The 25,640-nt window shown below is 38.0% G+C and overlaps 1 protein-coding gene across 15 annotated transcripts in view; it reads right to left on the bottom strand.

Annotated features, from left to right (window-relative positions):
- Positions 1–25,640, bottom strand: part of MCF2L (MCF.2 cell line derived transforming sequence like) — a 155,788-nt gene that overhangs the window by 6,004 nt on the left and 124,144 nt on the right. For 14 of the 15 annotated variants that reach the window (XM_062619785.1, XM_062619697.1, XM_062619729.1 and 11 more), the window contains 22 exons: positions 21,246–21,365; positions 20,348–20,464; positions 19,699–19,848; positions 18,893–19,017; positions 17,383–17,497; positions 16,317–16,436; positions 15,287–15,478; positions 14,879–15,070; positions 14,031–14,190; positions 13,815–13,885; positions 12,710–12,786; positions 11,610–11,676; positions 8,829–8,944; positions 7,760–7,829; positions 6,496–6,588; positions 6,247–6,339; positions 4,762–4,887; positions 3,785–4,006; positions 3,154–3,246; positions 2,577–2,655; positions 2,358–2,424; positions 828–943 (listed from right to left, as the gene is read on the bottom strand). In XM_062619785.1, the coding sequence (XP_062475769.1) occupies positions 828–943; positions 2,358–2,424; positions 2,577–2,655; positions 3,154–3,246; positions 3,785–4,006; positions 4,762–4,887; positions 6,247–6,339; positions 6,496–6,588; positions 7,760–7,829; positions 8,829–8,944; positions 11,610–11,676; positions 12,710–12,786; positions 13,815–13,885; positions 14,031–14,190; positions 14,879–15,070; positions 15,287–15,478; positions 16,317–16,436; positions 17,383–17,497; positions 18,893–19,017; positions 19,699–19,848; positions 20,348–20,464; positions 21,246–21,365 (2,581 nt within the window). Of the gene's footprint in view, positions 1–93; positions 175–827; positions 944–2,357; positions 2,425–2,576; positions 2,656–3,153; positions 3,247–3,784; positions 4,007–4,761; positions 4,888–6,246; positions 6,340–6,495; positions 6,589–7,759; positions 7,830–8,828; positions 8,945–11,609; positions 11,677–12,709; positions 12,787–13,814; positions 13,886–14,030; positions 14,191–14,878; positions 15,071–15,286; positions 15,479–16,316; positions 16,437–17,382; positions 17,498–18,892; positions 19,018–19,698; positions 19,849–20,347; positions 20,465–21,245; positions 21,366–25,640 lie in introns of all 15 variants that reach the window. The other variant, XM_062619797.1, reaches the window with a different exon arrangement.

Below are 25,640 nucleotides of genomic sequence, written 5' to 3'. Positions count from 1 at the left end.
ACTACACACACACACGAAGTGATACTTCAATTACAGCTTTAAACAGAAAACAGTCTAACAGTCTAGCCTTTTTAATTTTTATTTTTAAATTACCTTTCTGACTTTTGAGGTTAGTAAAGCCCTGCAGTGTAAAGCGCTTTTTTGACAGTACAGAGCATTCTGAGGTAGTGTCATCTACAAAGGAAGAGAGAGACACAGAAAGAAAGGGGAGAAGGCCATGAAAAGATCAAGGCAAAAAATCATTTGCAGCCTTGACAGGGAATCTGCATGGTAGGATGAGAAAGGACAACTGAAAGTCCAGGTACAATAGAAGAACCTGAGTGGCGAACTGTTCTCAATGTGCAGGAGCTTGTACTGCCACTGGTTGAGTAAATAATCTCCATGGAGGGAAGCAAAACTGGAGAAAAAAAGAATAAAGAAAAACACCACCAAAGCTTTTCAGAACAGGTAATTCCAAGAAATTTATCCAGAGGAAGAGAACCTTGAGAAGCTGGGCAGCTCTAGGAGATCTGCTTCATAACGCATAGTTCCCACCTCCTTTTGGCTACCCTTCATTCAAAGTGGCTTTGGGCCTGTACACACCACACAGTGGAACACAGAAACCCCAGGCTATGGGCAGATGGGAGTGGCATGTGGCTGCCAAGTGGGTAGCACTTTGTGGGTGGGCTGCCTTAGGGCTGAAAGCAGCAAAGCCCTGCTCATTCAGGTGTAATGCAGCATTTCCCTGGACTACCGTGTCTACTCTGCTGGTGGATCTGCCTATGCATCTGCAGTGCAGGCATGCTCTTTGTAATTAAAGGCAACAAAATACATATGTGTAAACTCACCTTTGCCTTTCTCAGGGTACTTTGGTGCTACTGTGGTGCCAAAACTTTCTAGACTTGCAAGATCAGCTTTTCTCTCCTCCGTTTTTTTGGTGTTTCTGATGTGGTTCCTTGAAGGACTGTTTATTGGAAGAAAATTAAGACAATCAATCCATCATCAGCAAATTCAGGTCTGGACAGGGGTGATGACCTTTGGTCATGGTCTGCCTTTTACATACCTTTGGTCATGGTCTGCCTTTTACATACCTTTTACATACGTACAGATACCTACGCTGAAACCCATTTTTTAACTACTTCCCAGATCATAGCTTCCAGGACTGAAAAAGTCATTGGCGATTGTGCATTTAAAGACCATGAGCACATACAAAGGAGAAAGGCTCCCCTAACCAACTGCATGTATTATGGCAGTGGGAGCTACTGAAAAGACAGCTCAGGACAGCCTCCATTCATTCTCAGCTACAGGACACATTCTGTGCTGAGAGGTTCCTCCTGAAGGTACTAAGGGAAACAAACAAAAGGAAAAGAAAGGAATAAACGCTGCCCTTCAGAAGCTCTTAACCCAGAACTGATTGGATACATAGGTTGAAGAACATATGTTGGATCTTGTGGTTGGGTTCCAATCACAACTCCATTTGCGAATGGACTGGAGAAAGACATCCCCCAAATACTATACATCTGAAAAATTCTCTCTGAGTGATTAAGTCGCTTCATAAAAGATGCAGGGGAAAGAGCTACTGATACTTTTTTGAGCACACACCATGTGGGAATGACTGAAGATGTCAGCACAAAGGGTTCTAGGGGTATATATACATACACTTACTAAAAAAGAGTGAGTAGCAGAGGATTAAACAGAGGTGTCAGAGAAGGGGTGAATAGAAGGTAAAAGCAGAATAATATATAGCATGAGTGATTAAAAATAGGAAAAGAAGAAAAGCTTGACACAGAAGTTGGGACACTGAACTAACCAACGCATCACTTTTAATAAAAGAAACTGGAGGAACAGAACAAAGAAGAGAGAAAAGATAATGCCTGGGCCAGGGGAACCACACAAAACAACCAACCAAACAGGAAGATAGCAAGACACTGGGAAAGGAAATAAAATATAATCCAGGTGAAAGAAAAGAACAAAGAAAGAAGGAAAAGGCTGCTCCATATAACTCTTTTATCTGGGATGTAAAGTATATAATTAGCTTTTCAACAAACAGAGTCATAATACCATCAGGATTTTGGCTGGCACAGAAAATTGGCTTTATGTGTTCTCTATCAAGTGGCAAAGTCTGTGCCACTGCTCCTCAGTTTAACAGTTCTGGAGACGTATAAACTCTAAAGTTCACATCTTTATAGTAGGAAGAAACCTACTTTCTTCCCTCTTCACCTCCCCCCCCAAAAAAAAACAAACAACAAACCAACAAAAACCAAAAAACAAAGCATAAAGGGGGCAGTATTAAGGGGTAGGAGTAACGAAGAACTGCAAATGAGGTGTATTAGTATATTTACATGACAGCCAGGCAAATTTGGCAGCATAGTGCTTACCTTGTACAAGATGATGCTGGTAGAGGTAAACTTTGTGTTTGTTCTAGTGTCCTGTGCTGACTAGCTTCTGTAATGGAAGAAAGTAAAAGAACTACTAAAACTGATTTGTGTTTTAAGCTTTTCATTTCTGCAGTCCTATACAGTGAAGATATACAGTGCAGGTTTTGAAGTTCAAAGAGAAGAGAAATTAAAAAAATATGTACATCCAAAATATTTTACCTCTGCATGCCTGCAGTTGACTCGTCAGCACTTTTCTTATTTCATTTACCCAAGTAGCTTTAACTTCAGGTGTTGGTGCCTACCCGAAAACAAATACAAGCAGCCATCAAGCGTAGAAGACTTATTACAGAGTTGCATTCCAAAGCACAGCCTTGGAGGAATCATTCAAGAGAGACACACAGAGCTGCGTCTCCAGTCCTTAGTCAACAGAAACTAGTTGTTAGAAGTGGAATACACTAAGGCTGAGGCTGTGCATGTGCTACAGTCAAACACTGGCTCTCCAGTAAGAGCAGTAGTAATGGTGCACACAATATTCTCCATGGATGTTGTAAAACACCATTACTCCACCCCTTGCATCACCCTGCCCCTACCACCCCCCAATCTTCCAAAGACTCTGCAATTGAAATCTATTAAGAAACTACCTTACGGATTAATCCGGTGGTGGTTTCGGATTTGCTGCATTTCCTCATCACTATCTATTAGTGATAAACCAGTGGAAGAAAATTCCAGCTCTTACAGTTAGACTTCCCCCTGCCTTCTCTCTTTTTCTTTTTTTCAGACGTGGTTATTTATTTACCTGTATAATGTAAACTTCTTCCCTTGCATTATACCAGATTTCAAATTTTTTTGCATCACCTTTGACATTTTCTGTTATTCCAACTGCTGCCATCTGAAAGCAAAAAGAACAAAAGCTAACCTATCACATTGTTACAGAAGCAATGGAAACAGGCTGCTACTGGTATTATCTGGTACCCTATTTCTGGAAAGGAAAAACACATTTGGCTTCTTGCTCTAGGAAAAGAATAGCTAATAACACATGATCTGCATGTTGGACGTATGAGATTTAGCGCTTTGTATCAGCTTGGCTACCTTGGAGGAAAGAAAGATTTAAACTGAAACTGACCCACAAGACATTGCTTTTAAAATCCAGACCATAAAATCTCAGATCTATTTTATACTACCCTGCTCTGTATTCAGCTAGACTAGTATAGTTTGGACTTGGAGTCTCAGAGGGTAATTTACACCCCCTCTCCTCCAGCTCTCTAATAGGAAGCAACACAGACCTGCAGCACCACTTAGGCCTGCCTGAAAGGGTTAAGTTCCCAGTGGAGAACTTAACACATCTTTGCAGACAAAAAAGTAAATGCTGTATTACTGCAGGCTAAACTCATAGTACCTCGACCTTGCTGGACTGCCAAGTGTCTTACATTTAAGGAGTGTTTGTAGCTATAAGAAGGTGCTTTCTCATATCCTTCTCCGTTTTCTTCTCGCTTTTTACAGAACAACACTGCTTTCTCATGGAGGAAGAGATGTCGCTGCATTGGCTTGAAGCGTGCCAAATCTTTCACCTTCGAGTGACCCTTTTTATGATCAGTCCAGACATTGAAGGATCCCTGCATTAAAAGCTTGCCTAGCTCATTCAGGTTACCCTGGAACAAAAACAAAAACAAAAAGTGATATTTTTAAGTACAAAGAGATAACATCAGACTAAAAAGCATATACCAAACCGGTCTTCACAAGTTCTGTCATTCCAAGTAATCTCGCACATCAGTGTTTATGTTGGGTTTGGAAACATAACAGAAGTAAAGTCAGTGTTGGATTTTTACACATAATTTTTATTCCCAAACACTGTCAGGCAGGATTTACAGTCAATAGTACCAGTAGCAGAGCTACACAGATCTACATATAGAGGGGAAAGCACACTATGCATATTAGGCTGTTTGGGTTTTTGCCCCCCAAACTCTACTCCACAGCTGCTTGTTGTGATTTCTTTTTCTTTTACTGGAAGTTTTGAGTGTAGTTTTGCACATGGATATAAAAATTTAGTAGTAACTCCATTTGACCGTATCCTAAACCAACCTCTTAATGACAATTTTCAGTCTCTAACTCAAGCGTCAAGTAGATCAAAGGAAAAAACAAACAAACAAACAAACAATCAAGACATCTTTGGAGAGACAGAGCAAAATATTATTCATAGGAGGAAAAGTTCAGAACAGTACAGACAGACCCATTTTGCATTATTCCAACGTTGCTGATACTATGATTTTCACGACACAATTCAGTTTAAAGAAACTTTTTGTAAAACGCTCTTCTCATTATTAGTATGCATATAGGATATGCTGTGCATATATCTAAGAAATGAGTGGAAAGAAATTTAAAAGTAAGTAAAAATACTGTTACTCACATCGTAGCCTGTAATAGCTATCTGGTGCATAGAATCATTAACTGCTTTGAGAATACCCAGTATAGAAGTTAATGCCTCCTGAAGATCTTCAGCACCTTCACAGTTTTTGCTGTACTTCAGCATTTCCTGAGTGGGCAGGGAATGACAACATACTTATTTAGCTTTGGAAACATCAGGAACTAGAAACATTCACATCTTAACACTGAATTTGGGCAAAGTTTTTAAAGTTTTATACCTATGATCTAGTTGGTTAAATACTGTCTGGAACTCAGAAGACCCTAAGGTTTTAATTCTCATCTCTGCTGCTGATTAGCCAAATACATTTCATTCACTTAGAGGTTTTGTAAACTCTACCTAAGAATTGTACAAACCTAACTTTGCAACCATTTTTTCATCACAATGGAAAAAAACAACAACCCAAAACAACCCAAAACAAAAACCCCAAACCCCACAACAAACCCCCCAAAAATGATATCTGTAACTTTTTGGAAGTGAACAACATATGTAAACACATAGGTCAATTTCATTTACTATTTCAATTATGGCGAGGCCAGGGATGCTAGTAATAGACTTAACCTTACTGCACATTTTTAAAATCACCCCTTCTCCAAAGAGCCTATTGGCAAAAGTGTGTCTTCCAATTTGATCCACATAAACATAGCTACAAGTTCATGTGGAACCCCCCAGACTTAATAGTAGGAGAATAAGCCTTTACTTGTGGACTGTGGACAGTAAAGATACTTCAAATCAAAAACCTTTCCAATAATCCTCTCTTTGCATAAGCTTAATGTAATTAATTTTTAAAAGTTATTAATTTCAGCCCAGTTTTAACGTCAGAGTAAATTTGGTGCAAGGCAATTTCTTTAAACTACTATTAAACACAATTACCTAAACATGTGGTTATGTGGGAAATATTTCTTACTTCAAACATGGCAAAAACTTTTACATTAATTTGAAAATTTATGATAGGATATTGCCCTCATTTTTTTCTCTCAAATGTTAGCACATTGAAGTAAATCACAACAGCATCCTTTGTAAAAACACCATACAGTGCTCTTGGTCAAGTACATTTCCTAGAACGTGCATCATAGAACCCAGCAAGGCCAAATCCTGTAATACAGATAAGGTGACTGTAACTGGCGACTATAACTGTAGTAACAAGTACTTCAGATACTATGTTTTCTTTGTTGCAAAAGTTTCTTGGTCCTCCTGTTTCCCCTGATCATTTTTCCATTCTTCTCTTCAGCCAAAATATAAGGGCAAAAGCAGTTACACAGTGTCCCTGTGTAACATTTGCCTGTCTACTAGCAGCTTTTTGGCTGCGTGAGGAAAGAGCCAAGCTGAAAGCTGATAGAGATTTTCTCTGATTTGATTTATACACCCGTCCACGAGCTTTTAGGTTTCTCTTCAGCAGGCTGAGAGAAGCAGCATTTAAAAAACCAAATGCACAAAATGTGCTTAGCATTATACTTCAGTAACACGTACCTTTAGCAATAATTGGTATTTGGTTATTCTTTGAACAGGTTTCAGCAAGTATGAGTCCAAACTGAGCTTGTGGTCAAGTTTCCTTTGACATTCCTGTAATCAGTGTTGGATTCCATCAGAACACTAATCAATATTTTAAAATCAATATTTATCAATATTTTGTTATTTATTCTTGAGATGATTAAATAAAACAAACAAACCACAGCAAAACCAACACCACAGTTATTTTAGACACTCAAGCAATCTTACTTGAAAGAACACAGAATCTGAAAACTGCCTCCACAGACTTTCAGACCGAGGCTTATTTTGACAGTATTTTTCATAAATCTGGAAATCTTCCATCTGAAATTGGGGATACAAACAAAAACTTAATAAATTCTTGTAACTTTAATATACAAAGTTCATAAGATTTTTTTTTTTCTAATAATCTATAAGGCTATGAAAGAATAATGACAAAAAGCAATTCCTTGAGGTAACCCAAGCAATAAACAATTATTGAAAATCACTGATTTTGTAATGGCTACTAATTTTGTACTTGGAAGATTAGAATAAGATGTTCCTATTAATATTTGCTTCAGTTGCATGTTAAGTAACTAACAAAGCAGCATATATTTTCTTTACAAATATATTTCTATTACAAAATGCAAAATACTTCTGTGTATGCCCAACCATGAGTTCCTCTGTGCAACTTATTTAAAATTCTTCCCCTTTTCCTGTATACATTTTATGAATGTGTTTTGGCCTGGGAATTGGACTAAGGTAGACCAAGCAGTTTGTTGCCCCTTATCACTTCAGTACTTGTCAAAAGCAAAACGAAATAAAACTGTTGAAACTGTCATAGTAACTATAAAGGAAAGACTAGACCGGAAATTGGCAAGCACAGAAGTACTTCTGTCCCTCAGTTTTAGGCAATAGCATCTCCATGGATGTAGTCAGTAAATAGGAGGAGAGAGATGGCTTTTCCCAAGAGTTTTAGAGCATCAATAGGCAGCAACAACAGGAGATTGATTTCCATAAGCAGATTCCTATTTAGCCCTTTGGCGCACGTGCTATGGGTGAGACTCATTGTTTAATAAATGCCAGAACAAAAATGGTTTTATTTTGGCATAGCTTTCTCTTTTCAGAATAAAAATATTTTGGACTTAACTCTGTTAAGGTGTTCTCTTTAAAGAAAACAGAAAAGAATGACAAGAAAAATATCCAGTAAAGAAATCTACCCAAGTAAACCAACCATTTATAGTGATGTGAAACAGTGCAGCGCATGACTCCATGTTTTCCTAAATGCTACTTCAATAAAGTGGTTTCGTTTCAACAAGGTAGTAGCTCTTTCTCAGAAAATTAATCACCCCACACAGCAGAAAATATCCCTCCTCTCAATTAACATCTACATTCCCAATATGTTACCCATTCAAGACAAAGGGGACGTGGTGGCAATCACATGAAGACCACTGTCATATGTGCCAGCCCTACAGGGGGGCTTATGAATGAAAAGCCAGCAAAAGGTGACACATACCTGATCCAGAAAGCATCGTCCTACTAGTTCTGGGTATTCGACATAGTTTTCTAGTTCTCTCAAGAATATTCTGAGGAGCAGAGAGCATACATCAAAAAAGTTGCAGTAAACGTTTACATCTTGCAATTCTTCTAAACTTTTGGAAACAGAGTTGTAATTCTCTACTACAAAACTAAAAAAAGGCTTCTAGATCATGTACTTAAAAAGGGATACCATATTAAAATATTCTGACTAATTTCTTTTAACATAGTATTGCTACAATCAAATATAAGATTGGGGAAGGAAGGGGGATTTTGTTTCAGCAGAAGTATTTGTAAAGCATAAGTTTAGGGTTTCCTTCCAAATACTACTAAACATCACAAAGCAAAAACGAACCAAATCCTACCTCCCCAGATGAAAAAAAAAAAAAAAAAACAAAAAAAAAACCCAACAAAAAAAACCAAAACCTTAAAACAAAACAAAACAAAAAACCCAAACCAAACCAAATTCAAATAAAAAACATCACTCAAAAAAGTCAGCAGCAAAACTTCCAGTGTAGTTTTACTGGAATAAGAAACTATTTAACATGCTTAACTTCTCTTTTCTACCAATTTAAATATTATCCTGTGAAGAAATACCTCTGTAGTAGCAAGGATTGAAACTTCACAGAGAGGTCCCTCAAGTGTAAAATTAACCAGTCTTGACCAGATATAAGAGTTGAGAATTTGTGGTTTAAAATCACAATTTACTTCCCACAGCAAATTTCATACCCCCCCCCCCCAAAAAAAAATCCCAACCAAACCCCCAACCTTGATTTAATTAGGTTTTAACCAGACCCCAATACCTTTCTTCAGGAAGAGGATCACAATGCAATAATTTTACGTGTACCGCAGTTATTTATATGAAGCTTCAGACAGCTTTCTTCACCTGTTACAGATATTTTGCTTTTTCTCTTTTATGCAACACCAATTTTGACATGTCAGATAGCCAAGTATGACTCAGTAAAGATTGCCTAGCAATTTAATTCAGATTAATAGAGTAAAAAAACCTTATCCAAATGCTATTTTTAGATTTGAATGCAAATCCTTACCTGTTGTGAAAGTGATAAATTTCTTCCATGTTCCCAAACAAGATGTCCTTCTTATTCTGGAGTTCTGGTGAAATGAGATGAGCCATTAAGGGGTTGTCCATCTCTGCAGCATAACCCTGCCGCACAGGAGAGAGGCACACTGATTAGATCCCTTTACTTACAGTATTTATCTGTCATTGACAAGGCAGTCTGCCTGCAGGCTGACATATAGCAAAGAAAGAGCTCAGTATTAATCATGAAGAAAGGATACAAATTCTGGTTTTCCATCAGTCCAGTAAGACACACTGATAGTCTTTAAGTAAGACACTTGAATAGTTACTGCAAATTTAGTTAAGATGAAACAAGTTTGCAATCATTTCCACCAAGCAAAGACTATGCATTCCCATACTGCTTATAAGCTATAGTTTGTACTTTTTCTATTAAAACTTTACACATCTGCATTTAAAGATGCAATCCCAGTACACACACAAGCCTTCATGACAGTCTTAGCTATTAGTATGAGGGAACAAGCTGTCTGTAGTTATTTGCAGGTAACAGAACATTGCATTAGTGGCACTGATATAATAAACTGCACTGAATTATAACACACTGGCAAATTGAATTCAAGGATAAGCAAAAGTGCACCTACAAGTAAGATTCTTAATTTCAAAGTGATGTCCAAACTACAAAAACTAGAACTAGCCTAGCCTGAACAGTGCAAGCATTGGGTAGGACAGCAATTAGATTTTATTTGGTTTTTAACCTGACAGAGCTCAGAACTTTAGAATTCTGAAAAAATAAAAGCATGGAATCCATACATTTACAAAAAGCTTTTGATATTTTTCTTTTTTCACTGCAGACTGATGTAGTGCTTCTTTTAAAAATGTAATATAAAACCTCTTCATGTTTTATTACCTATACAGTACTTGTGCTTTAAGAAAGAGGAGGGAAAACTACACTACGCAGCCACAGGGATCATTTAATCTTCCTTTAACAATACATAAGGCTTTGCTTAAGTCTTCCATCTGAAAGCTGTTCTAAAAGCATTGAAATAAATGGAAAAAGGAATCAAATATAATAAGTAAAAATAGACTAAATCAATATTTTTCCCCAGGAAAAATAAATGGATTTCACAGACTAAAGGCAGATGATCATGGTTATTAATGAAAGGAAAACTATCAAGCTTGGATAAAAGCAGCTATAGCAGTTTCAGACTGTCATGGTTTAAACACTGCCAATAACCAATCTTTGGAGCTACCTTGTTTTTTTTACACTGGGAGCTTTGGCAGGGAGAAAATGCATGCCAATTAAATATGACATAATAATGAGACACTTGCCATACAAAAGAGTATCAGGTTATTTTACAGGATAAATGGGAAAATTAATACAATAGGAGAAACAAAGGAATTTGGAAAATAGCCAGAGGTATGGATTAATAACTAGCATTAATCAAAAGCTGGAAGACTGCCATTGAACCATACTTCAGCAAGGATCTCATCCAGAATTACTGTTGGCAGTCCCGAACACCCAAGTTCATGAGAGATGAATCCTAAACTGCAAGGAGGCACTGCGAAGTGTGCCTGGCATGTTCAGGGTATTCTAGAGTCTATCACATTGTCAGAAAACCAAGACAGCTTGGCGTAGCAAGACAAGGGTTGCACTATATTCTGTGCAAAACAAGAGTAATAGAAAGATTCTGCAACAACCCTCCAGTAGCAGAAATAAGGACTAAAAATCCTTGAACTATTTTGAGTCTTTATTTTATGAACAGAACCACAGATAGCATTGCATTCAAAAGCACAGAATAAAGTGATGCTTGAAGTCTACTCCAACCTACCTTTCCTTATTACCGCACAGCAGATACAACCATCCTACTGTCATCAACTTCCTAGCACTTGGACTGGACCCAGGACATAAATGCTATGGGAAGCTGAGCACAAACTATGCAAAAGCAAGACGGGAGTTCAAAACCCTCATACATTCCTTTAACTTGAAGGTATGCTTCCAGAAATCATCACTTCCAGTCCATAACTTCAAACAGCTCTATTTAGGAGCTTAACATTGGCACGGACACCAAAAGTACCCGCTTGGTCCAATTCCAGTTCATCAACCTCAGTTATCTGCAGCTTCGTCACCCCCTAGAGACAAATCAGACTACAAGAACATGACACATCCATGTCTGGAGACCTAGCAGACTTGAGGAACAACACAGAATACTGCAGCATATTTCTACAACCAACTCAGCAGTATTGCAACTGTGCCTTCACAAGTAAGGAGCAAAAGGAATATCAACCTTTGTTCTCTTTACAGTTTTGAATGAAGGTATTATTATAAGAAACTCTGTTCCCACTGTTGTACCCAAGACATTTGGAAGATCACTTAAAGGTATGCAAAGAGGGATGCAATAAACAAATTTTCTCCTCTGACACAAGGTTTTCTTGATGCAGATACACTTCCCCGTGTTACACATAACCTTCTTGGAGCTGATCCGAGACTCTGAAATGAACTTTTAAAGGAATCAACAATCATTAGAAACCCCACTATGTTCCACCTAAATTGTTAGGTGTATGTTGTTTTCTGCCCAATTTGTGTTTTCTAATACAAAATCCTAGCTGTGTGAATATTTCTAGGAAAAAAAAAATCCACATTCCTGACTCCGTGAAAATATGAGGAGAGGTGTAATGATCACACTGCTTGATGGGACAAGCAGACACATTACAGCGATAAGGAAAGCATCAGAACATCCATGAAATGGAAGAGGGAAATAGATTCACTAACAGCCGCAATGGAATTGAATTTTACCTCAAGAACACAGAGAAGTTCTTCCACATATGCTCGTTCAGTCTCAATAAGTTCATTCATTACATGCCTGTAGACAAAGAACGGCAATTAGGGCAGGCCTATTCAGTTATGCAAAGTAATGAGGCAACATTAACTTTGTGTTTCTACTTTACCTCAGACAATAAAAGAACAATTTCCAGGTAACGGAAAATGTAATATTTCATGGGTAGTTCTGTCAACAGTTTACATACCCTTATTGGTAAGCACATATTTTTAAAACATTTTAAAATCTCTGAAAATGTGTTTAAACAGGAAAATAAGTCAAGTCTAGCATTTTAAGTGCTGTAGTAACTGAGCTGAAGCAGTGAAGCATTTTATCATTGTATGTACAAAACCTGCTTATGCTGTGCTCACAAACATTACAAGAGCTGGAGTTAGTGTTGCACAGAACTATCAAATATAGACTCAGAATTACACCAACCCTTTTAAATTAATGGCATTTAGGGCAACCTTTTAATATCACAATGCTTCTTTAATTTCCCTAATGGTTAAGCAAGCATGCTTCTCCCAACCTCCTCCCCTTGTGATTTTGTATGATTTAACATGCTTGTAATGGTGAAAATACAGTAGAAGTATCCAGTTTACAAGTAGAAAGACAAGCTCTGCTATACACATTGCAGGTGGAAGTAAGTTACTTTTTTAATATAAGTGATGCTACTCAGTATTTTATATAAGAAAATTATCTTTTTTGTACAGTTTTCAAAACAGGGACTAAAAAGTCAAATAAAAAGACAAAGTCTCCTGCAGCATGGAGTCCAAGAACTCTGATAGATTTACAGGAGGTTACTACTCAAAACTATATAATCTCTGAAATGAAAATATGTAGTTATCCTGCCATAACATCACCTGCAAAGCTACAGTCTGGGTACTATATGAACTATAAATAATGCTACAGACTGAAATATCTTCCTCCGGGTACAGAGCATAGCCAAAGTATTTAAAAAAGTACTGAGACTTAATTCAGAGAAGCATACCTGTCTTATCAAATCATTAGCCAAACTCAGCCTTTGCTGGAACCAAATCAGAGAAAAAGAATTTTTCTTTTATCAAAATATACTTACTGCCGTAACACAGCTAGGTTTTCTTCATCATCCATTGTAGATCCTCCTCTGCTTTGATGGAGTTCAGTCATTTCACTCTAAAGGTGGAAACAAACAACAAAAAAATTATCATGGCATCACAGGTGGGGGAAAACCACTTTAAAATATGGAGCTTTGCACTCAGAATGAGTTTCCACAGGAAAGACTGTACTCCATTAAAAATGAAGGCAATTTGCAAGAGCACTGCAAAGAAATCCAAGTCAACCTGGAGGTCTTGAAGTACATAAGAACATTTAGGCATAAGTGAGTTAGTTCTCCATGAAAGACCAACTTAGAAAAGACTGTGGCTTGAGGCACCTTTCCAGGAAGACAACATCAGAGCATTAGCATAATCTTGGGGGCAACACTGGCCTTAGTCTGTTTTCCCATCTAAAATGAGGTACTCTGATAACGTTATGGTAACTTCATACCTTGTCACAGAAGTTCATTCTTACAACTTCTACTGTAACGGCTGGCCTAATTATGTCTTGCTGAAAAAGTGAGAGGTTCTGCTTTCAATCCCCCTTGAACTAACCCCGTCTTGAACTGTTGTCCCTACTGGCCATGTGGTCCTGCCATCCTCCTTGCGTTGTCTTTTGCTGAACTTTTCGCTGAGTTGATTCAACTCTCTAACCCAGTGGGAAACTACTTGTTTCTGTGCTGCTGTCAGGTTACTTTCCTCGCCAGAGGCGGGACAGGAAGACCATCCCCACTTGGGAATGGCAACCCATTAGGTCAGGTGAAGCTGTCTTGGAGCCAATGACAACTACCTCTTCACTTCTGCCAGTTTTAAGACTAGCCAGTTACTACTGGCAAATAAAAAATGTTTCCTCTTCATAGATTTTATATTTTGCTGCCCCTAACATTTTCCCTAATATAGGCAACTATTTACTTTACCTTCCCTCGCATCCAGCCCAGTGACAAAGCAGCCTCTATTCAATCCACATGACTGCTTCACCAGAGTTACTTCAATAGGGGCAATACCATCACTTTTTCAGTGGAATTGCCTCATTCTCCTTGAAGTTCCTGACTATTCTGTTGTATTAGGACTTTCTCAAACATGAAAAGTACAAAGAAAAACAATTACCTTTCCTCTTCTGTAATTTACCCTCCGAAGTGCACTACTTTCTGAATTGGATACGTATTCCCTTTGAAGACCTAAGCACGTAAACCAAAATCAAACGGCAGTTAGAACTTTAGCTGATCTGACACAGATGTTTGTGCAACCACAAATTACAGCTGCAAGTTTCTTTAAATTTCTCTGCACAGTGCAAAAAAATTAAAGGCTACTACAGTTACTTACCTGGAGAGGTGCAAGGAGATTTTACAAAGGCTTCAGGTCTTGGTGCAACTGGCTGAACAGGACGTGTCTGCTTAGCTGCCAGTTTCTTAAGACTTACTTGTCTCTTTTGAAACATTTCTTCCATACTTTCTTGCTTCTGGAAAACCTTTTGCACATGCTCCTAACATTGCCACAGAAATGAAGAAAATAAATGGTCAGAGACCCATTAATAAGCTACACTGCCATTTACAGCACATAGATTTGCAATTGCTTTTATTCCACATATAAAAATATTACCTTACTTTTCACTCCCAACAAGGCATAATTTCCAGTCATTTAGTACACCTAAAAATTGGACCATCATGTCATAAAACATTTTGTGCGCTTGCTGTAGAGAAACCAGTGGGTTTCAGGTTCCAATTTAAAAATTGTAAAAAAAAAATAATTTTTTTTGGCAGTGTCTAATGGTTCTGTTACATGAAGAGATCAACCAGAAGGAAAAGGGGCATGTTCTCAGGTTCTAAACCAAGGCAGCTACAAAGCGGAAGTCATACAAATATTAAGGACAGGACCCTTTTTGCTACATAAAAATAAAAAAAAAAAATAATCAAATATTCACTTAGGAGAATTTCTTTTAAAAGCAATTTGCTACCTGAAAAATTGAAGTAGTTATTAAAAGGCTCTGAAGCCCTTGATGCCTTTCCAAAGATATGACAGGACCTGCACCTTAGGTACGGAAATGTGTTGGCTTTCCAATTCCCAGGTATAACTCCTAATACTGATTATTTAGCTTTATCAATGGCCATGCAAGAGAGAAATTCTAAAATTAACAAATGGCTGCATAGATACACATAAATGTCTTCTGGTACCTTTAGGTCTTCATTGAGGATGTGTGCATACTCTCTGTAAATTTTATTCAACTCCTTGATTTTGTTGCTTGCACCAGTGTCTAGGAACTTCTCAATCTCCTGTAATGCTGATTCTGCACCATCCTGAGACTGACACTTATCTACTGGCTGAGAAGCCAGCAGATAAATTCCTTCATCACACCACTTCATAGACTAGAAACACAGAAAAGAACAGGTTTAGAATGCACCAACATCAGCATCAAACACTAAGAGGTCTAAAATATTTCATGCCTCTACTTGTGATGTATTCAAACTATTTAAGGAGAAAGCTTCCAGCACACACGTATGCTTTACCTGCCATTTTGACAGCTGATTGGCTGAGGTTTTAGTAAACAATATGGAAAACAGGACTGTTCATACAAAATTTACCTTTTCTAGTAAGCCATGCAGTTCTAGAGATTTGTTAAGAAGATTCCTCCTCCGTTCTAGCTCAGTAGTGAAGGCATCACAGAGCTGATGAAGTTCACTGCACTTTGGAATAATGGAGTCCACAGCATAATGATTGCTTTGAATAAAAGCATCACCCTCTGAAGCTAGCATTCTGGCTTTTGCTACAGTTTCCTAAGAAAGCAAATATGACTTAGGTACATCTTTTTTTAAAATCAACACCAATGAAAATGTTTTATGCAGTAAATACACATGTTGATAAAGAATACTTCTTTAGTTAATAGCTGCCTTGCTTAATAAATCAAAATGATTTCTTTTCTTTCCAGATGCCCAAGAACTTGAATGCGATATTCTTTATTGTATCAGAGTACTTCAGAAACATCAGTGAATTTTATCATATGCCACCCTGCAAAGGAACCACTACTGTCTTTCTATGTCTTATGTATTTGGCAGCATGTTTGTGTGCATAAGCGTACAATTTGGAGTACAGCAGCAATCTGAACCCAAATTAAAAAGTACCTAACTCCAGCCCTTTAGCCCCATGAGCAACAACCTCACTTACAGAGCTATATATTTTATTGTGAAGCACAAATCGTAATAAGTTGCCTTTTCTACATTGTTCAGAGTGTATGTTTCTGTTGTTCATCTTTTAACATATTATACATTCAATACACAGCTTTCTCATTTCTGAGATTTAATTAAATAAATGGCTTTAATTGTAATGGAAGTGGCCCCTTGATCGCTAAGTGCAGAATTTGGCTATGCATACACTTCATGCAGTTCCTTCACAAATTGATCACCCTGACTTTGTGAATGGTCACTCTGCTCTTTAAGAACTGAGCTGCTCCAGTGGTTAAAGACTTCGTTCCAAATTCCTTCTACACATTACCTGAGAGACTTCTTCTGCCCTGTTGTCAGCTTAAGCTCCTGCTCAAAAGTTATACTCAAACACAGTTCCCTTCCACACATGCACTGTCATACTAGAAATTAAGGAGACCTAGAGAGTTCTTACACATGATTTTTCTTCATAGCTGGCAAGATCTTTCAAAATATGTTCCACATGTGAACAGCTGTTTCCCACATCTCTGAAAGCAGACAGTCTCTCGGACACAGTATCTAAAGCTGCTTTGACCTGAAATGAGACACAGCTATGTATCAATGAAGATGATTCCACCTCTCTGAAGACCCATCAGGTAAATAGCTGCTAGCTACTATTTCTAGTCAGGTTATTCGCATTATGGGATAACTTGGGCACAGAGACAAATAACTTTTTTTGTCAGCCTGCCTTTACTCGCAATTCAAAATGAAAACAAATGCAAAGAAAAGGCAGTGAAATAGGCTACTGAAGAGAAAAAAAAGAACAGGAAAACTAATGCTCGGGAAACATTTATGATCTTGTTCTCACCAGATGACATTAATACAAAGCAACATTAACATAAACAGCAAAACATGAGGGATAGGTCCTCAACCTAACAGTTGGTTGAGACAGACATACACTTGTAAGAGGTTTTCTGAGCACTGCTCCCACAGAGACACAGGGGCTGTGCCCTGAGATCAGCTACACCAGTGTAAAGAGACTGTAAGTGTCACCAAGCACATGAGTTAAACTAACATGAGATCAGAAACTGGCTGTAAAAATTGTAGTTCAGCCTCCACCCAGCTTCTAACAGTGTGTTTGCAACTTCCCACCCACAGTGTTGGAGACAATTTCAGCCAGAAGGTTTTAGCTACGTCTTGGTTCCATAAAAAGGCCTACTGGAAAGATGAAAGCCTTGCAGACAGCATATTATGCTTCTGTAGTGGAGAGCAGGTTTCAAAGGAGTTTTTGAACCTCTACACACTGCTGGGCCCATGGAAGTAAAAAAGATTGTAAGACTGCAGAAGAGAAGCTATTATGCCTCTATAGGCAAGTATTCTAGGTAGTAAAGATAGCAGTATGTCAAGTAAGGACATGTACAAGAAAAAGGTTGGAGAAACTTCCAAGCACACTCTAGAGCTGAAAAAACAAGAGGGGGAAGTATTTTCTTCTGCATCATTTCTGTATTACCAAATATTGACCACCACCAAGAAGTTCTCACCTCTCTGAAATTCTGTTCAAAATTCCGAAGGTGCAGACACTGCTCAAGTTTCTGCTGATGCTTAATCCAAAACTCATCAAAGGCAGTCTCCGTTTCTTGTAATTGAGCCAGAAGCCTTAAAAAAAACCCACAAAAAACAAACAAACAAACACCCCCCAAAAAACCTGTAAGAAAGATGGGTTCAACCTTCAATGGAAAATACAACCTTACACAGTAAACAAAAGGCTTCCCCAAAGCAATATTTTCCAGAAAAAATAAACTGGATACAGGAAACTTTGAGTATTGCACAGAATTGTTTCCTAAAATAACACTGGTGTAAAACTGAAACCCAACACAAATATTAAGTTCTGAAAAATTGGCAAGTGCTGATTTGAAGCTAGCTGCTGCACACAGACTTCTTCTCAGCTCAGGACATGGGTACTTAGGGCTAGCACACATAAATAAAACATGCAAATGTGTGTGGGCTAGGACCCAGAGGAACCCAAGCCTTGGGCTATGAGCAAAAATGAAGGCAAAAAGTCATACTGCTGTGACCAGCCAGCTGCCCTTACTTTTCATTCCTTGGAGCAAGGCTCATAATAAACCTGAAGGTCATTGCTTCCCTTTCAAGCGGAGTTACTTCTTAAATACCTCAGGCAAGTGCACAGCAGTACTGCAATGAAAACAGCCTTCTTCAAGTATAATTTTGGTGAATGCCTTAGAATTTTTACTTTTGAACTTATCTTCTAATACTGCATTTGACAGTATGTTATCCTATGGACTTTACAGTGTGCTTTGCCTTACTTAGGCTATGTCCACAGAAGGCCATACCATCAGAATTTTAATGAACTCTTGTCTTCAACAGCATGGAAATAAACCCTGAATTTACAAGTTAAAACCAAGTAGAAAAAAGGCACATGCAAACACACAGTTTGTTCCAACTTCCCTCAGATATTATATTGAGTGGGAACATTTTGGATAAATTAGCAACCCCCACCCTGGCTGTCCTTCAGATGGCTGATAGCAACAGTGACCAAAAAAAGTGACTTCTGCCAAGCTTTGTGTATTGGAATGGACAGTTATTTGGAAAGAAAAGTCAGCTCCACTGTAGCAGAAACACAGAATGACAGAGAAAAAAAGAATGCAGAATATTGCCTGGGGGAAATAAGCAACGCTTTCATAGCTTTGTGAAAATTTACATCTGTTCTGTGGTGATAAAATGTCTTCAAACCTGGCAGCAATTTGCAGGGGTAGCAAAGGAAAAAACTTCTATTACTTATATGCCCAAAGGAACCATATAGGAAGTTTCTGCATAGATACTTCAAGGGCAGTGTACTCCCTAGTAACGAATTAAAAGCTACTAACAACACTGATAGGATATCAAGCAAAGCTAGAAGCTCCTTTGGGCAAATTTAAAGAAAAAGAAACCTCCCATTCAATTCAAAAGCATGCATAACAAACTAAGTAAAAGAGCTGGGAAAGGGTCAAAAAACACAGAAAAGCAGCACATTCAGTATCCCACTCCTCTCACCTTTCTACTGTAGTTTGATTGTCTAGCTGATCTTGATTCAGTTTGTATTCAGGATTCTCAGTAACTGGTTTTGTAATACTTCCGAGGATGTCATCTCCCTGTTCTACTGCTAACCTGATATCCTCCTACAACACAAAACAAAACCCCTTCACACTGTAGTTGCGTTCTGTTGGTTTTTAAAGCACACTTCATAAAACAAAATCCTTTTTCGTTTGAAGCCTTAACAGCAGTAGAGCAAGCATAGTTTGATTTAAAGCAGCGTTTGACAACAAATACAGAGAGTAAATTCTAAATGCCATTTTTTTTTCTATGTTTACCATCTTAAAATCCCAATGTAACCTAGTTTAATTTTCATGATACACAGGCTTCTAGTATCTCCTTAGGCTTCAAACATCTCATAAGTTTTAGATATCCAGCTTTGAAACCCCCAAGTAGGTTTCATTTTATCTGATTTGAAAGAACATTTGTCCGTTTTTCAAAAGGTCAAATATTTTCATATGTGCACACAAATACAATCAAATTTCTTGTTGCAAACAAAAATGCAAACCAAACACACTGCTACTTACAAAGGAATTTCTGATTCTGCATACAGGTCATTATGCATTTGTACAAACATAAACTTAGACTCAAGAAATGCCATTTTTGAATGCAAGGATATTTAACATCAAACCAAGCAAAACAAGTTCAATAAGATTTCAGTGTTTCACATTGTCTGTTAACATCCTCTAAATTTTCTATTAACATTATTAGCTATAAATTAAAACACAGTTTAACTGGAAAATAGCATTTTTACAAAAATTACATACCTTCATTTTGTCCTTCTTTTCTGTGTGTGTTGCAAGAAGGGAGCTGGTTGATTGCACATCATTTGGTAGCTCTGTTTCAGCCAGTTCAGTCCCAAAGGACTGAAGAATCTGAGCTGTTTGCTTAACCTTTTGGGCAAAACCTTCTATAGCCTTTTGGAATAAAAATCATTAAAGATGTTTCATTGCTCATCACATACATATATACAAACACACACATGCATACAAAATGTAACTTTCAAAACAAACCCAAGCAGATGAATTACATGAAAAATGGTCAAAGTATAGTTTTGCAAGCAACAGATACCGTCACCATTAATTCCTTAATTGTATATTTTTCCTAGGCTTGTATCAGGTATATCTTCCTCATATTTTTATACTCTGGAGTTATTTTACAACTTGAGCTTTTTCTTCTTGTAGCAAAACCAATAAACCTCAACACAATAATATACTGTAATTCCTTTGCTCCAAGTGTTCAGAAAACCACTCCCAAATTATTACTCATATTATTTCTCCAAGATGACTAAGTACCATTGGGAACATCTTCTCACTCTGAGAAAGTCAACTTGCATCACTTGGAATCTATTTTAGAAATGACAATGTATAAACCAGATCATTAAACTGAAAAGTTATAACAACAACTAAGACTTACAGTGCGACGGGACAGCCATCTGTTATGGCAGTAATCCAGGGTGCCACCAAGATCTTCTGTTAATTGTGTTTTATCAATGTAACTCTGCAGTTCTGATACTGAGCCCAGCATTATGATCTGCAGGAGCAAAGAAAAAAGGGGAATGTGTTGAGAAGTCTCTTGTTAAGGATTCTAAGCCCCATCCTTCAGCCTCCAATCAAGAAAATTCAGTTCAGTACAGAAGCAAATGATGGAACTATTTCCTTTGGGTACAGAAAAATAAACTTTAAAGTCGGTTCAGTTGAAGAAAATGGTAAAAGTAAAAAACTGCGTATGAGCATGAGCACCAGGCAGATTTAAAAAAAGCTTATGGATTTTACAACATGAATTATACCACCAGTTTGTTTTTTTTTTAATCTTGATAAAGCATACACAGCTATTTTCTAAAAGCAACATTCATTTCTTGTTCATTTCCCCCTGTTATCCTGGGTCTGTGGAAGAGAACAACAGTACCTCCAGTAGTTTGGCATGTAAAAACAGTTTCCCCCAAATAAACAGGGGTTGGGGGAAAAGTATCTTAAAGATTATCTTTCACCCTTGAAGTTTACATCCAATAAGTAAAATAACTTGTATATTTTTAACTTGTATAGTTTCAGAGTTTATTTTAAACTATAAACACTGTACATTTACAAACAAGAGTATTACCAGTGGGTTTACTGGTGACGTAACAACAGGAAACAGTTGTATGTTTGCTCAAATGATAGAAACTATAGTATTTGTCCATGGGAAATGCATCTGCTTAAAAATTCATATGCTCCATTAAGCGCACCTTTTTGCTGGGATTTTTTTGGTCCTCACTGGCGACATTAAGTACTTTAACAGATTTCTGATAGTAAAGTAAAACCAGAGCATTACTTACAGGTACTTTCATTTTAAACTCATCTTTGTTGAATTTGAAAGCAATGTCCGAGAGAGCTCGATGAAAAAACCCTGTTGGGCGCAGAACGAGGACTAGTTGCAGGTTTCCCGGGAAAGATGCCTGCAAAACAAGTTTAGTCTGTTATTTTGTCTCTCAGCTCCAGAAAATATTTTTGAACAAGGAGAAGCCCCCATTAAACCACAGACTAACCCTATCAAAGGCCTCCCATAATGGGGTTACCAATTATAAACTTGCAAGACTTGTACAAAAAGCTTCATTCAAAAAGACATTTACTCTTCTTTGGGAACAGGAATCTACTCTCCTGTAATCACATTTTTTGGGGCTGGCTTGTAATGCTCTTCAGCTAAAATTACATCCAGCCAAGGAGGCTAATAAACAGTGGTGGATTAATACTTTTTCAGCAGCAATACTCTCACAGTTACCTTATCTTCGCTTTCATAGCGGGTGCCAAGAGAAACCTCCATTATTGTCTGAACACCTAACAACACATTTCTAACTTGTGCGTATACTACCTTGCCAGTTGCCTACACAAACCATTGCCACTGAGACTGAATTTCTCAAACAGCAGCGTAGAAAAAAGTTTTAATTTTACAGACAGAAATAAAAGTTGAACACAATAATTCTCAGCTGTGGTTTTTTCCTCATCTTCCAACCAATAGTCTGATAGATCTTTCCCAGTTCTTGAAGTGATAGGGGGGGAAACAGAAAAGAGAAGAAGGAAAGCACAGAAATAGCACTAAATTACTAAGGATCTAACTCTGCATGGCAGAGGTTTGCATACTTGGCATTTAGAAATTCTTGAAATCATGCAAGTCTTTCCCCCTATTCAGTATTTCCACTGTATGGAGACAGTGAAGCTCACTACAGGAATGAGCATTATAATGAGTAAGTATACCATTTTCTTCATTTTACTGTTGGAAATTATGTCACATTTCTAGCAAATTGAACTAAGACAAAAAAAAAAAAGGACAAAACCCATCAAGCATTTAAAATCCAGAAACAGACTGAAGGAGCTGTTACACTATGCTCTGTTTCCATGCCTAGTGAAACTGCTAGTATCTGGCAGCTTAGAGAGTGGTTTAATATTCATTTTGAAGTTTACAAGACTTCCAAGTATTTAGCATTGAAAAAATCACAAACTTTAAAAGAGAGAAGTGGTTAAAAAACTTTTCTGGAAGACTTCACTGTTGTTCATCGCATATTCAGTATACAACAGAGATCTCAATTTGATTGAGGAACCTTAAAGGCTTGAGCTTCACAATCTGCCTCCACTTTGGTGATGTCTAAATTTTCTAGAAAGCATGGGGTTCAGTCCCAAAGGAGTCTGCCTGAGGATGGGGAAGAGAATCCAGGTAAGTGCCCACACCAGCTCCTCATCCTTGCACTTTAAACAATCTTTCTCTGTACTAAAAGTAGTACACCCTGTGGACGTACTAACCCACAGTTGTCAAATTAAAAATTTTAATAGGAAATTCCTGACTGTATTCAGAAGAAAAAGTTAAGAAAAGAAGGGTTTTTACCATGTTTTAAAATTATTGTACCAAGGACAGCTGCAAATTTATTTGAGAAAATTATTTAACTTAGAAGCATTGCGAGAATGGACATTTTTTTTTATTAAACCTCCTGACTAAGCTTTTCAGAATGACAGCCATGTAGTCTATTCATTTCACACATGCAATAGGCATGTGTCAATTAATTTTGTGCCTAAAATAGCACTGTTCAGAGTCTGAGCTGCTGATTTTCAGCTTCCAAAAGGTGAAGTTAATTCATTGGCAATGCCAACATTTCAGATGAAGAAGCTCCAAGAAGAAGTATCTTTTAGATAACACATTTTCATATGAAATATCTACTCCACCACATGACATCCAGACATAGCGTCATTGGCAGACCATACTTGCAACCCATTTAGCCTTTACCCAGAATACTGGGAAATGTCTATGCTGTTAATTTCAAATTGAGTAGATACATTAGAAACATAAAATAGGATGAAATTATGAAGCATGAAAGACACCAAAAAGTAAATTTAAGTTACCATAAAGGGCTGGAGACCCTGCCTGATGGGGACAGACTGAAGGAATCAGTTCTCCCTTGAGAAGAGAAGGTTCAGGGGGAACCTCATCACAGCATTCCAGGTGCCACTTGAAGGGTGGCTACAAAGAGGACAGAGGCTCTCTCTTCACAAGGAACCATGTGGAGAAGAGAAGGGGCAATGGGCACAAGCTGCACTGGGGAGAGTTTTAATCTTGATATAAGAAATACATTTTTTACAGTGAGAATAATCACTCAATGGAACAACCTCCCCAGGGATGCGGTAATCCTCATTACCGGAGGTTTACAAGACCATCTTGGACTGGGTACCAAGACCATCTCATTGAGGCTCCCTTTCCCCATCAAAGGTTGGGCCAGATGATCTTTCAAAGGTCACTCCTAACCCAAGCTGTTATTCTGTGATTCTGATATTTAGGCTATTACTGAAGCAAACAGTGGTAGCCAAATGCAATGCAATAGTAAATTTTTCTAAATTGTGTATTAGCTTTTATGAAATAGTTTAATTGCATGACCAAATTAAGTAGGTAGTCTCATCAGTGTTCAATTCAAAGAACAGAGAATGCACATTACAATTATTCTCCATCTCAGTGTCTACGCAAAACAATGCTATTTAACTCCATACAGTCTTGTACCACTTTAACTCCCATTCAAGGCTTGCCAGAAGGTTCCCCTCTCTCAACAAAAGTTCAGAGTTTTTTTCATTCCCCCCCCCCCTTTCACCCACGCCCCCGAAGAACCCAAGGTTTAAAAAAATGTCTCCTCTGCTAGTGTCAAATCTGCAAATTGATCTTTGTGAAACAACAAGAAAAGGGAGCATTGCTACAGTAAACAATGTTGGACCTGTACCAGCTTTTCTGGTTTATCTGAGCTTATATCTGCCCTGCTCAAATATTACTATTTTCCCAGCTTCTCCCCCCCCCCCCCCCCCATCCTGCCAAAGCCCTTGTGACTTGCAGGGAAAATGATATGATGCAAGACACACTCCTTAGATGTGTGTGAACTTCATCAGCCAGTCAGCTTCACCCTGAGTGCAAGAGAACAAACAAGAAATCTCTGTTCCAGTCCAGCAGCATATTTCTTTGAAGTCATTGTATGCTAAGCAGACAGAGTGAACAATGACTTCTCAATAATGCAGTGTCAAATGTTAAGCATGCGTGTTTAGTAGTGCCATAAAATAAAGTGCCTTCAAGGACTGTTTGGCAAAGTCAATGAACATCACCGAGACTTGAAAAGGGTTTGTGTGCTTGAAAGCTTTTTTCCGAAAGTGTCTGTCTATTAGATTAACGTCAACTGCTCCCACATCTTGTCTCAAATATTGCAATTAAATTAATTTAATATCTAGGGAAAAGGAAATCAGGGGTCACGCTTTTGTTATCCTCTATGAAAATAAGGGTAGCCACTATTCTACTAGAGTGCAACCCATATATTCCTTCATCTCACTTGCATTAACACTGGCACTTGTTTGGTACTTCATGACAGTCATGGGATTAGTTTTTTATCTGCTTGTCTCTTTCACTTTCCCATCCAGCCAGGCCAGTGCCAATACCAAAGAACAGAAAAAGATGTAGATGTGCAAGTAAATACCAGCTTTGAAATAAATCTGACCAAAATAGGAATTTATATTCAAAATGGCTGCTCTATAAGTACCCTGAACATGGGGAGAAATTTTGCTGGCTGGACAAAAGAGGGACTACCTTAAATACTCCAGGAAACCAGTTAATTAATACTCAGGAACAGGTTGATGCCCCTTCTTTCAGGCCTCTGCTTCTCAGGGATGGGGTAGCTTTCCCCTGCATGCTCCAGGCTTCTGGAAATGGGCAATATTAGACAGACTGAACCAGTCTGGGCTTTTGACAGAATGTAAAATTAATGTAAAATTAGATACATATAGACTTAATTATCATTTTTCTTCACAGAATATTAATGACAGAGAGGCTATCTGTAGCACTAGTACTAACCCTGAAATTAAGCAGCTCCTAACAGTGGGAGGTAAGGAGGTGTAGGCCATCTCACGTATGAAGATGACACGATGCTGAATGGCTGGTAAGGAACTGCAAAAGCTGAGCATGAAGCAATGCCTGCCTGATTGCTGGTAAGCTTATTTGCAGGGCGGGAGGGACAGCATTTCAAAGACAGGTACTAAGAGTCTTCCTATCTTTGGTTTCCAGTTTGTAATGTGGTCTTGCTCTGTTGGTGCCCAACAGGGAGCTGTTTAAGTCGTCTGACAATTTTATATGGACCAGTCAGGCAGAGCAGCAATCCCACACACTCCTGCCTGACAGCAATTGTATACGGCACATGCACTATAGGCCATTAGGCAGATGG

This window comes from Pezoporus occidentalis, unplaced genomic scaffold (assembly GCF_034315485.1).
Source record: "Pezoporus occidentalis ecotype Australia unplaced genomic scaffold, CSIRO_AGI_Poc_V1 ctg105, whole genome shotgun sequence".
NCBI lineage: Eukaryota > Metazoa > Chordata > Aves > Psittaciformes > Psittacidae > Pezoporus > Pezoporus occidentalis.
The sequence above is the reverse complement of the archived record's forward strand: the minus strand, read 5'-3'. Positions and strand labels throughout refer to the sequence as shown.